This window comes from Harpegnathos saltator, unplaced genomic scaffold (genome assembly GCF_003227715.2).
Source record: "Harpegnathos saltator strain DR-91 unplaced genomic scaffold, Hsal_v8.6 scaffold119, whole genome shotgun sequence".
NCBI lineage: Eukaryota > Metazoa > Arthropoda > Insecta > Hymenoptera > Formicidae > Harpegnathos > Harpegnathos saltator.
Window position 1 is genome coordinate 938,867 of NW_020229894.1, and position 14,672 is coordinate 953,538.

The 14,672-nt window shown below is 44.6% G+C and overlaps 2 protein-coding genes across 3 annotated transcripts; both read right to left on the minus strand.

Moving 5' to 3' along the window:
• Positions 1 to 996: 996 nt before the first annotated feature.
• On the minus strand, positions 997 to 6,131 carry LOC105184964 (tripartite motif-containing protein 2). Of its 2 annotated transcripts, none has more exons than XM_019842222.2 (11): positions 5,937 to 6,131; positions 5,326 to 5,488; positions 5,038 to 5,211; positions 4,744 to 4,947; positions 4,417 to 4,656; positions 3,904 to 4,090; positions 3,104 to 3,540; positions 2,725 to 2,907; positions 2,542 to 2,649; positions 2,257 to 2,395; positions 997 to 2,147 (listed from the first exon to the last, which is right to left on the minus strand). In XM_019842222.2, the coding sequence occupies exons 1-11, from the start codon at positions 5,960 to 5,962 to the stop codon at positions 1,909 to 1,911; spliced, it is 2,100 nt and encodes a 699-aa protein (XP_019697781.1). In that variant the 5' UTR covers positions 5,963 to 6,131; the 3' UTR covers positions 997 to 1,908. The 2 variants fall into 2 exon arrangements, with proteins under 2 accessions (XP_019697781.1, XP_011142404.1); XM_011144102.3 differs by having other exon boundaries at positions 4,417 to 4,665; positions 5,937 to 6,129.
• A 2,590-nt stretch (positions 6,132 to 8,721) lies between these two features.
• LOC105184965 (chymotrypsin-1-like) lies at positions 8,722 to 14,340 on the minus strand. Its single transcript, XM_011144108.3, has 6 exons — positions 13,871 to 14,340; positions 13,435 to 13,594; positions 12,947 to 13,196; positions 12,667 to 12,804; positions 10,382 to 12,461; positions 8,722 to 8,905 (listed from the first exon to the last, which is right to left on the minus strand). The coding sequence occupies exons 1-5, from the start codon at positions 13,920 to 13,922 to the stop codon at positions 12,321 to 12,323; spliced, it is 741 nt and encodes a 246-aa protein (XP_011142410.1). The 5' UTR covers positions 13,923 to 14,340; the 3' UTR covers positions 8,722 to 8,905; positions 10,382 to 12,320.
• Positions 14,341 to 14,672: the final 332 nt, after the last annotated feature.

The following is a 14,672-nucleotide window of genomic DNA, read 5'->3' on the forward strand; positions in this document are numbered from 1 at the left end:
TAGATATGCAACATGATGATGATATCACTAACATTATTTTTTCACGAATACAACCATAGTCGTGAGACGGCCGTTAAATAGCTGCGAGTGTGTGAGGAAGTGATTGCGCGATACGGTAAATCCTGTTTGCTGACATTTTCGTGCCAGTTCTTCGTGTGATTTATTCAGTAACTCAAGTCGAATAATGTACATCATAAAACATGCCTCTCAACAATGAAGTCACCTGCACGATAAAGTTTACAAAAACTGGGGTATCGCGTCGTTGTTGCGTGATAAACAGCGAGCGATTCGATCGCGACGAATGATTTTCTGCGTAGGCCTCCTGAGAAGTGCATTTTGTTGCCATTATCAAGAATCATGTTTTACAGACAATTTCGATGATACTCGTACAAAAGAACCATGTATTGCCAATTTTATAAATTTATGATAATACTGAAAAAATATATGTACAATTCTTAACGTAAATATCTTCTTAGTTATCTTACACTAACCGTATAATTTACGCTTTGCTTAATTCATTAAAAACATCACGTAGTGCCAAAGTCGAGTAGTCCAAATTTCTGACGTCTGTCAGGAAAATGAAAAACCTTTCGCGGGTTGTTCCGTGTCTCGAGATTTGTGAATGAAGGGGAATGAGACGGCGAAAGTATCGGATCGAAAATCGAAAAACGAGCAAGAGGAAAATCCAGGCCTTTAAAAATGCACCGGTTGAATCGACAGATATCAAATCGAACTTGATAACCGAATCTGATAGAATAGATAGAAACAGGACTGATGTAACAAGTGCAATCTGTGAAAAAATATAAGATAAAAAGTTTCGAATTTGATGAAACGTCCGTACGATATCTCAAGATTCTGGTGTTTCAGGTGAATCCATTCACATGTGACCGATTTTATATAATCCAAAGATCCGTGCTCTATCGTAACAATAGTGTAAACGAACATGGAAGTGGCAGTGAGTGTGTGTGTGTGTGTGTATGTGTATGTGTGTGTGTGTACAACTTCTATATAATAACATTACATAGCCGCGAACAGTGACTCAATATACCTCAATCGAATCGAGCTAATTAAAAAGTTTTATTTGAGATAAGACAAGAGACGAATTCCTTTAATTCTATTTCTTTAATTAGCCCGTCCATATTCCGTCGGGCGGATGGACATTTGTTCGTCCGGATTTCAGTCTCCAATCTTATCTTCAAAGCCTGTGTTTGCGAGACGAAAACATTTGGTCAGATTTTCGGGTGTTGATAAAAATCAAACAGATTCAGTAACAAGGGATACAGAGTTCTAGTTTCGATAAAACCGGGAGAGAGACCGAGTCGTTGTTCGCGGTGCATTTATTATTAGTCAGTGACAACAGAGAGTCGTTTCATGCATTTTCAAACGATTAACAAACATTAATCGCGCGATGACTTAAACGGTTATGAAGTATCAAAGTATACGTACAGTAAGTACTGAGCATTCCGAATGACTGTTTTTTTACGCGTGGGTAAAACTTTTGCACATTCGCATAATGCATTTACGCGAGGAACGAGAGAGAAAGTTAGGTTGAACACAACATGTTGAAGTAAATTTTGAAGATAAGGGCGAAGCGTAAACCGCGTAATACGATAGTAATGTAGCAACACAAGCTGCGCAGAACGAGAACTCAAGTCTCCTCTTTGTTGTTACTATCTCACCACATTCCTCTTATCGCAATTTATAAACTATATATAAAAATTTATAAAAAACATAGACATTATACTCGTCACAGAGTACGTAACGTTACACAACTACAAAGTTCCACAAAAGAAAACCTGAATAAATAATTCTAAATTAGGTTGACACATTTGGTATGTTCGCAATGGACTTTCTCCCCATTCGCGATCGAATTTGAACACTCAAACGAATGACTTCTTGTTTGTTTGTTTACCAGTACCTGTATTTCTTTATACAATCATTGCCCAGGTCCACCACCACCAGATGATTGTCCGGCAGCACGGCTATGCCTGCGGGACGTCGCAATTTCGAGCTGTGAGAGTCGATTTCGGTTAAAATATTGCCTCCACCTAGCTTCAACACCTGTATTATGCTACGACCCTTGTCCGTGCGGGTACCGAGTATTTTGCCATCCATGTCTACGGCTATTCCTCCGTAAATGCCTTTTCCTGTTGTACACGTAAATCGGACATATGAACACTAACGTCCATATCTTGACTGTGAATTTCGTACTCGATGCTAAATATGCGATCCTTGTTCTTGTGTGGGGAAACTTACCCTTTCCCTCGAGATATATTTCTTCGGAGAAATCTCCCTTCGCAGAAAACACCTGAATTCTACTGTCGGCAACTAAGATCTCACCGTCCGGGCCAACAGTGACGGAACTGATCAGCTTGAATGTGCCTCTCTTGCCGACCTGTCGAAGTTACGCGATTATTTTATACGAAGGTCACATACTTCAAATAAACATGTTCACATGTCTCGAAGGAAATCCAGGGATTTCTATGCAAGATACAAGGGAACACTTGGTGTATACGTAAATAAAAAAGAATATTAATCAACCTGAAATAGTATCTTGCCATCTGAGTCAAATACAAAAACACAGCTTTGACCATTGTCAGCGACGAGTATGTGTCCGTAACTCTTGTCCACTGCAATATCTATCGGTTCCTGAAAGAAGACAATGTCTCACGATTAACGACTGCTTTTATCGTTGACTCCCTAAAAAGCGACGAGAATACTAACTTGAAACGCGTTATGCGAAAAAGATCGGATTGTGTCACCTAATGAAGTCATCTCCGTGATCGTTCGCGTTCGCCAGTTAACGACTACGAGGCCCTGCTGAGAAATACCTATGCCCGTACAACTGCGGCCTTCCAGGCCTTCATTGTTGATGTGTCTTTGAAACTCCAGATCACAGTTGAGTACCTGAAACAAAGCAACAAAATTTTTGAAGAATTAGAGAAAGTTGTTTCATCGTGTAAAATTGAGGACACATATTTTGTGAAGATGGAACTACTTTAGTTCTTTCTAAAATATGATATAAGAAGAATATCATAATGTGCGTCGAATGATTTAAATAATTGATAACCATCGAATATGTACTGCATTGTCGCGAACGAACCTTGATGCGAGAATTTCCGGTATCCAAAATATAGATCATCCCTTCGTCATCCACCGCGACAGAGACTGGCTGATGGAACTCATCCTTTCCGTTACCGCGTCTCCCATATACCTTGATCGGTTCATTATGTTCGGTCGCGTCGAAAAACAACGGATAGTCCTTTATGGGACGTTCGAACACCGACACCTTTAAGACGTATCGGTTCGCGCTAGGCGGGCGGAAATAAATCTCGTAAGTTCCATTCTCCAGATCCTTCACCTCTGTCTCGATGGGAGCGCTTTGGTTCTCCGTGTGGATATTATCCGCGAGCGTCAGCTCGGCGCCGACAAGATCTCCGCCGACGTTCCGTGGGTGACCGTGATAATCTACCGTTTCGACTGTGACGGTCGCTTGTAGCTTCACTATCGCTAAATCTTTCAATCTGGCCCGACATAGACCTAGTATAACATACAGAAGATGAAGAGTCAACGTTGCATTGCGACAGCTCTTACGATATCTGATCCATCATAGTCGGCATTGGATTATCATTATGAGAGCAAATCGAAACGAAGCACGTTTCCACATTCCATCACTCGTATTGGAGCTGTACGTGATATTTATCGGTGACTCTGTCGACGTTGCACAACCCCCCATGAATTCTGATGTCATAACTCAATACAGCGACAGTGACGGATTAGATATGACTTAATCCTTAACGTTATTGTCTCACGTAATCGGTAAGCGGCGCAATACCAATCAAACAAACGGATGAGCGAGTATCTAAAGCGAGTACTATCTTGTACTGTCAATCCTCAGAATACCTGGCAATGTTGTACTAGAACGTACTCGTCCTAAGTTATTCAGTGCTTGCTCTAACTGCGAGAGAGCGTCGTTATGGTTGAATTCGAATGTGATAAAGGCATTCTCCTTGGGCTCGCTGAGGGCGGTCGCCGCGTCGAGCTGATCAGACAGGCTGTTAATACGTTGAGTAATATTCCGGACTTCGACCTTAAAAATATCGGATATCCCGTTGTGAAAGGTAATACACGTGAAAAAAAATACACAGGGTGTACCCGTTTCAAATGCCCACGTAAAATATCTCTGAAGAAATGAATCATTCGAAAAATATCTCAGACAAGAATCTAATCAAATTCAGAATAAGATTACCATTTCATTACCCCCTTAAAACCACATAACTTTTTTTCTGAAATGTTTCCTCGAATAATGCATTTTTTCGAGATACGAGATCAGGTGATTATTTAAAATGGGTACACTCTGTATATCTACAGTTTTCCTTTATTATTACCCTTTTTTTATTAACCTATTATTATTACCTGATATTGTAGTCCTTCGCATTCTCTCTCCACTTTGCTCTTCTCCGCCTCGATGAGGGAATGCTGCTCCTCGAGCACGTGCTTCTTGTCACGCGCGGCAGCGGTCACGGCGGCCTGTAACTCCGATCGACGTCTCTCTATTTTGGCGATGATCTCCGCGAACTCCGTGTCCACCGCGTTCAAACATCTCTCCGTGGAGGCATCTAAGCGCTGCAGCTCTGTGCTCACGGAATCTTGTGCCTGTGTTAACTAAACGGCGCAACTCTTAACTCAATAACGACTGAGCAGCGTCTGCAGGCACGTTAAAAAAGAGAAACTAATTTTCACCTTGGATATACACTCATTGGCTTTGTAAAGCAGTATCTCGGACATCCGTTTGATCGCGATGCTAAATGGGATGATGGTGTGCTCTGTGCATCCCGGCGATGTGCCCGCGTGAGTCCCGCCCGTACATACCGTACAAAACACCGTGTCGCAGGTTTCGCAAAACAATAATTCCTGATTTATATGAACTGAACACTTTGGGATGACCTGCAATGGCCAAGAGAAATAGCGATGTTAGGAAGCGTCATTCAAGCGACAATTTATCACCGTCGAGCGACGCTTTGTGTTTAAGCACACCTCTCGTCTTTGTCGCGACATAAGGTCCAGAAGTTGGTTCACGAGAAAACTCGGCGGCAGCGCGGATACCCCCCCGCGGGGAATTGTTATTAGTTCTCTACAAATAGGACATCTGAACGCTCCTGTTTCCCGTGTTTGGGACGCAGCAATTCTTGTCAGGCAATGCAGACATACCTGTGAACAATGTGTGAACAAATGCGAGATTAATAATGGATGCGCAAAGCACAGATGTGATTTACCAAGTGTATGACATGCATATTTACTAATTCTGCGCATGTGAACATGTACCGTATGTGAACATGGTAACAATTTAGGTGTATGCTCGCTACCGTCATAAACACAGAGACAGGTGCCACATGTTAGAAAACTCTCATTGAAATCTTCATAATTTATGCTGACTGTCTCCACGAGCATTGAACTCATGCTGACCATCCTCTCCCCGAGCCGCGTCCTGAAACAAGAAGAAACTTGTCAGTCAAGGGGACAACATCAACCAGTCAACAGAATATTAAAAATAACAGACACATGGATTTGTATGGAAAGAAAAATTGTAAGATTAAAAATAAACATATTCATCTAGCTAGATACATTATTTGTTTTATGTGAACTTGTATATATGAATCACACATATATCTACATCTTCTTTATTTACATACAAATACATTTATAAATTTCAAGAGTATATGGCATATGATAATGAGATCCTTTAAATATATCTGAGATTATTTATCTGAATTTTCCACTCGGAGGTTTATTCAAATATAGTTACACATATATATTATATGAGAAGGCCAATATGAGAAGACACGCACGCACGTAAGCGTGCGTTTTAATGCATTTCACGTATGCATAACAAAACACACTCAAGAGAGTGTATCCGCCGTAAAAGGGACACTCACTGTATAGCCAGACGCAAAGCCTCCATAATAGCTGTATCCTGGCTGCCGCTTTATCTATTTAACGCACGTTTATCATCCGCGCGGACGTGCACTTCAGTCGTCCTATCTGCGGAGATGCTCCGCAGAAATCTCGAAGAAGCTAAACACCACAAAGTGCATCTCGCGTCGCTCTCCCTCTCTTTCCCTCCCTCTCTCCCTCCTTCCCTTTCTCTCTCGCTCCCTCTGTCTCGAGCGTCACCCCCGCTCGCTGTTGTCAAGCCGTGTAAGAAAACGTAACGCCGTGCAGCGAATTGCGATAGACCAACCCCGCGCGACTGAATCAACGACCTCGGCGGACAGGGAGCTCGCGATCCTCGCCGAGGGATCGTGTCGGAAGCGAAGCGTTAAGAGGCGCGCATCTCTCCTAGCGGGTGCGTATAAATAAATGCAGCTGCGCCGGGATGCATACAGTAATGCACAGCCGTGCGCCAGCGGATCCGGCGGCCGCGGTCCGGTGTCGCCCTTTGTTCTACCGTCGCTCCTCCTCCTCCTCACGGTCCATTGTTCGGACGCGTGCGAGAGTGCGCGATCTATTAGCCCACGCACCGTGTCCAATTCCGCATTACCGATTAATTTAGCGACGGTCCGTCGTCATCGGCTCGCGTGCACTGTGCCTGTGATTTCCCCGGCAACGACGGCTTCATGCGGCCGAAGATGTCGACGAGAACGAGGAGCACAAGATCGACGACGGAGCACGACGAGGACGACGACGGGAGTGACGCGCGTCAACGAGGATCGCGGGGTCGACGACGACGACGGGGTCGAATTTCGACGCGACGCATCTTCTTTTTTTCCTCTTTTTTCCTAAACGGAACACCACGACGACGCGGCAGCGACGGGCCGCATCAGCTGCGGAGCGCGGCGGCGGACAGCGCGACTCGCGTTCACGTACATACAGCTGAGCCGCTGCGCGTGGCTGCGCGCACGTTCATCGCCTGCGGCTGTAGCAGCGGCCGGCGCCGAAACACAGTGGTGTAGCGCGCGTGGGTCTCGTGCGACCGAATGGAATTTCTCGCGGGGCACCCTCCCTGCCTGAGTCTTTACGCACGTGGATTCTGCAGACCTACCCGAGCGAAAAGATTATAGAAGTCGTAATTCAATAAAAAGGATTATAAAAAAGAATTATGAAAAGATTATAAAAAAGATTATAAAAAAGTTATATAAAAAGAATTATAAAAAAGATTATAAAAGACATAATTATATAAAAAATATATATAATTGTGTATGTTATATGTAATTTTATATAATAATTGGTATATACGATGAATATATTGATATGTGAACCACATGCAACATATATAATTGTGTATAATCATAAAGTCCACACGAAGAAAACTGAATGAAGAAAAGAAAAAAAATAGTTTCGCTCAATTAAACATCTGACCACAATCATAAGTAGCTACTTCAATTGGATTTGTAAAATAGTATTTTTTTTGTATGAATAACAATAACAGTAATAATGGAATAAATAATATACTTTCTGTGCGAACCATCGCGAATTATTCCGGTCTCGTCATGACTTTTTGTCTCGGATTTACATTGGATTGGTGTCGTGGAGAGTTTCGCGACGCTCGATTTCGACATCTTCGTTTCATTTGGAATTTGGTTTATATTTGATGACATTTTCGGCTGTAGACTCGTCGATCGACATACGTCCCTGAGAATTAGTCGCGATGCCGCGGCGCCAGCTGCACGGGACTGAATCGTGGCGGGGAGAACGCGAGAGAAAGAGAAAGAGAAAGAAAGACAGGCGGGCCACGCACCGTGAATGCAAAAGCAACGGCATAAAGAAATACGCGTATGTACGGCCGTGCAGACCCGCGAATTCTCTACTGCGCAGTCGTCCCGAAAGGTGCAGCGACCAGCGTGTTTGCGCTCAACTTGTAATCAGCCTGTGTGTACATGTAGAATCGTGTGCAAACAGATACTCCGCTGCAGTCAACGTCAGGGCAGATTGTTAATTAGCGTAAAGTCGTTTGTGAAATAGAAGCAAGACGGTATAAACGTAAATCAATATATATATATATATATTTTTTTCCTTTTTATAATTAATCTGATGATTGTTAATTTGATTATTTGATTGATTTTCAAAGATCGATAAATTAACAAAAGTTAGGGCATATTGTAACGATATATTCTTGAAACCAAATAGAGCAAAAAAGTTTAATACTATTTTTTTTTTCCGACAAACAGCGAGATATCATAAGTTAAATATTGAAAAAGTTACCAAATTTTCCTTAAACATCCCAAAAAATATTAGGCAAATAAAGAAATGTTTCCGAACAAAAGTTGTTAAAATTAATTAATTGATGTTTCTACCAGTTAATTTTAATTAACCAATTAATTAAACAATTAATTTTTCTACCAATTAATTTTAATTGGTAGAAAAAAATGATATAATAAAAAATTGGGGTTTCCATTTAAGAAAAGTAATGATCAGTGAATATCTCGAAAGTGGCGCCAGTTGTAAACAAAATGATATAGTGTGGTTTTATGTCCCCCTTGAAACCATACAACTTTTGTCTGAAACGTTTTTCGATTTAACGCAGCGTTTCTGAGATATTTAAGTGAATCCTTTAAAATGGGACACCCTGTATGTGTATATATATATATATATATTATATAATATATATATATATATATATAAATTTGATAATAAACAAGCCATGTTTACAAAGATGTTGCGAATGAAAGGTACGAAAATAAATGTAAGATTGGGACTCACATAAAAGGGCAGCAGCTCATGAAGCTTCCTTTGATAAAAGCAGGTCCTCGATTATTTCCAGCAGCACGAATCCGAACCTGTTATCAGCTACGAATGATTTTACACAATCATATTCCCGCTCATTTGCTCCGTTTGTTCCGCTACATCCGCGAACCAGGTAGAAGATGTAACAATCCCTCGATTTTCCAATACCCGCGGCGGTCACCTGGACAGGAATCTCCGTGTCAAAATTTGTCTCGCGAGAAGAGGGATCCAATCTTCTCTATTTATCGCTCGATTGACACGCATGCACGCAATATCACAATGCTGCCGATGAAATATACAGCTTCGCGATATCGCGTGGAAACACACGTGAGAAAATGTGAGAAATGCGAGATTATGGGCGAAAGAATTTTGAAATATTTTACTTTCCTCTCTTTACGCGTCCGAAATCAATTGCCGCGTTAATTGCACAGATACATTGTCCGCGTCGATTAATCGCCCGGCGCTATCCGTGTTCTCTAACTATATATAACGTGTAACCTCGGAGCGCTTCCATAAATTGTTACGCGAGGAGCCCCCGGGTATCTTAATTGCCCGCTTATCGTTCCGTATCAGCTCGTCAGGCCGCTAATGAAACCGCACGCGCGTGGATCCTCGCGTGGAAGCTTTCGCGACTCGCGGACTTTGCGCGTGTCCAGCCGCACGTTTGTTATTTCATAATAAGAATCTCTCTCTCTCTCTCTCTCTCTCTCTTTCTCTCTCTTTCTCTCTCTCTCTCTCTCTCTCTCTCTCTCGCGGGGTCTCTCTCCACACCTGTGCGAGAGAGGTCGATACCGCCGCGTACGGCACGACGAACGTACGCGCGCGCGCGCTCACGTGCGAGAGAGGCACGTAAACAGGCGGTGGGTGTAAACGTAAACACAGAAGACACGACGAATAGAAGAAGCGCTGCCACGCGCGTCGTCGTATACCGGGAAACCGTATCAACGCGGTATCAGAGCTTCACGAGAGAGAGCCTCTATCTGGCGCCCGCGGTGACACGTTCGTCTCGGTGCGTTAACCTCTTGCGGCTTGTGACGGAGAGCCGGTAAACAATGCGAGTACGAACGTTCTCACGAGCGACACACCTGACGCACCTCCCGCACCTTGTCCGCAAATACGCGAGTTTAGCGACGACAACGCGGAGGCGCGACTCTCCGGCGGAATATTTCTTTTTTTTGTTTTTCGAAGCACGCCTGCCAAGATAAGATTGCAGCGTGCTTTATCGCCGACTGATTACGCTTCCGTGCTCCCGACGAGACGAGGGGGCCCGACCGAACCTCGAGGGTGGATCGAACCCCTTCGACTCTCTGCGGCTTCCTCGTCTCACTACCGTGTTTGCTCACTCGGCGCACAAACTCCGGGGAATATTCTCCCGCGACGACTTCGTCGAGATCCTCGCAGTCGCAGCTTCCTCGCGCGCATCTGTCACACACCCGGACACAAATCACACACACACACACACACACACACATACAAATTCCGCACGATCGTCTCTCAGCACGAGCTTTCCGAACTCGACCACGGAGGGTCACGATGCAGAAGCGACCAACCAACCAACGGGCGGCTGCTTGATCGCTCGGTCGTGGCACAACGACGACCCGACGAGTTCCCGCGAGTCCGTCGACGAAACAGAGCGAAGTTACGCGAGGATACTCACTGAATGTGAGTACGTCCTCCTGAGAACGTCGAGCTCGTGTTCACGGCGCCACACATCACAAACTCGAGGTCTCTCACAGGAGTCGTCGTTGTGCCGTCCAAGACATGATCGCGAGAAAACGATTGCCTCGTGGATCCTCTTTGTTACCCGCCTCAGGACGGCACAAGGACGAGGATATCGATCTCTCCGGTTGCAGCAGGTGTCACAGCACCAGCTGTCGTCGTTCGTACTGCGAGGCGGCGACCACGATGATTCGGTTAACAACGACGACGACGACGATGACGGGGAGAGATAATGAAAGAAAGCGAATGTGTGCGTTACTTGTCCGCGCAGAGCGAAGCGGGGATGAAAACACACCCTCGGGAACGAGAGTCGCGCGCACGCGCGTGTCGCGCAATTTGGGTCACGCGGCGCGCCGCCGCGACACGACACGCGATTTGACCGGCTCGACCGGGACGACGCGACGGCACCGCGGCGCGCGATTCAGGTCGACCACGATACGTGTGAACGTTGACCCCTCTCGTCGTCCTTCGAGCCGGGAGATTATAATCTTGAAGACGTGTTGATAAAATTTGCTGATAAAATGCGTTTGATCAATTGCGGGTGTTGGTTGATCACGGGCAACAACGGCCGAGCTCTCTGACGGATGTTCAGGATCGGAGCCACTTGCCTAGAGCTTCTTCAAGCCTCCAAGAGAGATCCCACGGCGAGCGGGCTTCTTTCGAATCTCGAGGACGGAAGATGTGGACGTTTCTCGAGCGGGTCATCGGGTGACTCCAGGAAAAGAGCGGCATCGGTGACCATCGAGGACGGAGTTCCATCGACGTGTACGGAGTACCACGACGATCCGCATTCTTGGCTGGGATCTTCGAGGACGACCCCAGGGGGACTTCGTCGCGCCGTGCCTTTCTCGCTCTTCTCTCCTTCGACGCGTTGTTCTTCGCGCGCGAAAACCACCGCCAGCTGCCGCCCGGCGGCAGTGATGACGCGCTGCGACGTTCTTATCCTTAAGCGCGCTTGAAACGCGAGCATGCGCCGCTCGAAGTGGGTCATTAGGAGCTTGACCGAAATCTTCGGCCAAGATTTCGTGCCAGTTCCTTAAATTCGCCGATCGTTAACCGGCGGGTTCACGGCGCATGACTTGCCCGTCGTGGCCGCGCTGGTCGTCGTGGTTTTTTTTTTCCTTTCTTTTTTCTCGGTCTTTCCAAATATCTCGGTTTCTTTTTTTTCATATTTCTCGCGTATCAATGATTATACTAATTTGTCGGACGCAGCGCTGGCTAAACCTACAAACCTACAAGCGAAGATCAGGATACACATACGCAAAGCGTTGAAACTTCGTTCACCTCCGTTCTGAAGGTCTACCACGATGCGGCTTAAGGCCTGTCGTTGTTGAAATTATGCTAATGCCAATTACACGCAATTGTAAAATATCCAACTAATGTAGATCGCGTTACCAGCTGTCGCTTGAGCCGCGACAAAGCATGCGCCGTATTTAAACTGGCACGTCCTTATGTCTCTTTTTTTTTGCGCATTCGCACTGTTTCCCTTAATGCGAGGATTAATTACTAGGGACGGTGACTACTCTTATGCTAGATCCACGTGGGAGAGCTTGGAACTGTGTCATTCGGATACAAAAGTTCGCTGAAAGCAGTGAACATTTATTGCAAAAGTACGTTTTGGTATAATAAACGAAATAAGGTTACCATCAACTTCTTTATTCGGCAACCAACGCGCGTTTTTCGGAAAATTGCGATTCTCTCGATGCTGAAGCGCTAGTCTCGTTTTCACCGCCAATAAAGTAATTTACGACAGTGAAATTGTGTAGTCGGTCGGTTCGGTTTGTCTGTATGTATGAGGTTGATGAGAACTCAGTTCTCGGCGTGAGGAACATTCATCGTCGATGCGGAAATCCTATAATTCCTTATTAATAGCTCGCCTACTTGATGTATTTGTTGATCCAATTTATATAAGCGGAGGGTCGCGTGAATACGTCCGGGCGTCCTTTGGCGCAGGGTATTCCCCAGGACACTACTCCGATCTGCACGCCATCGGCCACCAGAGGACCGCCGGAGTCACCCTGCGTACACACATTCGGATAAAGCATTACATTCTCGAGGTGAACATTTTATTCAGGATATGCGAACGACTTCGTGCAAAAACATGATGATCCATCTCTCCTTCTCAAGCGATTTTCAGTACCTGAACTCCGGACAAATTAAGTAACTTCACACGGCGGATAGAAGTATCTTATGAACGCGCGATTAAGCGCTGAGTATACTCACGTGACACGCTCCTTCGCCTTTCTTGTTGAGCGTGCAGATATTGTTGCTGGTGACGCGAAAGCTGGCGTTCAAGCATTCCTTCTGATCGATCACCATCAGCTCGATATGCTGCAGTTCGTTCGGTGCATCGCCCGGATACTGCAACGATTCGCGTTAAATAAGTAACAATTGAAGATAGTCACACGGTTTCCTTCCTTTTTAAAGAGTTAAAGTTCTCTCTTATATCACATGTTGATAGAGAATGATCAACGGGCTCTGTAAATTAATCGTAGGTGCTTACATTGGTCGTGCCCCAACCGGACAGCGTCGCCGGATAATTGGATTTGTTGAAGTTGTGCGTGGACAGAGCAATCGGCTGTACATTGTCGCCGAAAACAATATCCTTGTCGACTTGAATCAGCCCGATGTCGTTCCAGATGAGCGTAGGACTATAACCGGGGTGCATTACTTTCTTCGTCGAGGTATACTTGTCGCCACCCTTGTCCAAGGTGGTCGAGCCCACTACGACGGTGATGTTTTTGTCGTTCAGACTGTTAAATGCAGATCACGAAGACGTTATATACAAGAAGCTGTCAAGTGTAATGCGCTCAATTTCGTCTACTCTGTGTTCTGATCGCTCAAACTTGAATCGCAAGATAGAATCTAAGATGGAAAAGATCTGTCTGGTGTTTCCCAACATTCTTCTTCTTCTTCTGCCTGACTCTTCGAAATGTTCACTTGGTTTTGACAAAGTTTAAGGTAATATTCGTATTACGGAGAAACATGTACCCTGATAGGCAATGAGCAGCTGTAAGGATCCATCGGTTGTTTACAACGGAACCGCCGCAGAAATGATGATCCTGATAACGAAGAGACACTTGATAAGGGAACTGTCCTTCACTGGCGGCGCTGCCGCCTACGATCTTCGGATTCTGATCGGGCGTCTCGGCTGTGCGATTATACAAACACATTTCGCATAAAAAGACTGTACAACAATCTATCGCTTATATACAAAATACGTAGAATTTTTCTCATCACAAAACTCGAAGTTTATTAGTAACTTAGCAATGATGCCGCGAGAAGAGTCTACATTTCCTGTAAATATTTAATAACAAATCACAAAATAACATCTCATCGAAGACTACTTTAAATTTAACAATACGAATAAAATTGAAGATATAATACGGAAGAAGCATCAAATATTTAACAAATTTAACACTTTTACCTGATAATCCGCGTATTGCAATTACGCTCAAGATATAGAATACTGACAACATTTTTAGCAAAATAACGAAATCAATCGGAGAACAAAACCTTCTACTTCGTCCCGAATTCGGAAGTTGACGTCGATTCAACGGTGGTTCCTCCGACGTCAACCTTTATATAGCCACGAATGCGGTCTACGAAGACAATTAGGTAAATGCTGGGTATTTAAATTTAGGTCAGATACTAGCCGTGAAAAGAAAATGTACTGTCTCCGATGTATCTCACGTACGATGCGATACGTGGAGGGTGATATGTCGGTACCTGCGGAAATATACGACCGGATGGTTACTATCAAGTTGTAGAAGGACGTGCTATTAAAACGTGGACTCCGGCATACCCTGAGAGAGGAAGAACCAATGTCCATTGGCGAGTATTAAACGTTTGATACGATTAATATAACACGCAAATTAAATTTCTTCTTCAACGAGTCTTCTGGATCGATTCGGCTCGATACGAACACTCAAAGTGGTCGCGTACATAACGTAAAAAAATGGACGTCATGTTAATTTGTACAAAATACATGAGATGAGACTAAAACGAGAATATGAAAGAGATATCGTAGTGAAAATTGCGATATAATGGGAACTCGCTATTACTTGATATCGCGAAACGACGGAAGCACGAAATTATCGCGCGGTAATTTTGTTTCGCAGTGGCCGTTTCGCTCGCACGGTTATTTGATTTCACGGTAAACGATATGCGACACGGCGGGTATTTACAAAAATTTACGGCAACCTCGCAGCAGTTTGCGTCCCTCGGCT

What these genes read in the sequence shown, in the direction of transcription:
- LOC105184965 (XM_011144108.3), bottom strand. Translation starts at nt 13,922, where the DNA reads ATGTTGTCAGTATTCTATATCTTGAGCGTAATTGCAATACGCGGATTA. An exon ending in GCTGCTCATTGCCTATCAGG is followed by an intron (nt 13,197 to 13,434) that starts GTACATGTTTCT and finishes TGCATTTAACAG; the next exon opens with TCTGAACGACAAAAACATCA. An exon ending in CCGGTTGGGGCACGACCAAT is followed by an intron (nt 12,805 to 12,946) that starts GTAAGCACCTAC and finishes GAATCGTTGCAG; the next exon opens with TATCCGGGCGATGCACCGAA.
- LOC105184964 (XM_011144102.3), bottom strand. Translation starts at nt 5,962, where the DNA reads ATGGAGGCTTTGCGTCTGGCTATACA. An exon ending in TGTTACCATGTTCACATACG is followed by an intron (nt 5,212 to 5,325) that starts GTACATGTTCAC and finishes CATTGTTCACAG; the next exon opens with GTATGTCTGCATTGCCTGAC. An exon ending in TTTCGCATAACGCGTTTCAA is followed by an intron (nt 2,650 to 2,724) that starts GTTAGTATTCTC and finishes GTCTTCTTTCAG; the next exon opens with GAACCGATAGATATTGCAGT.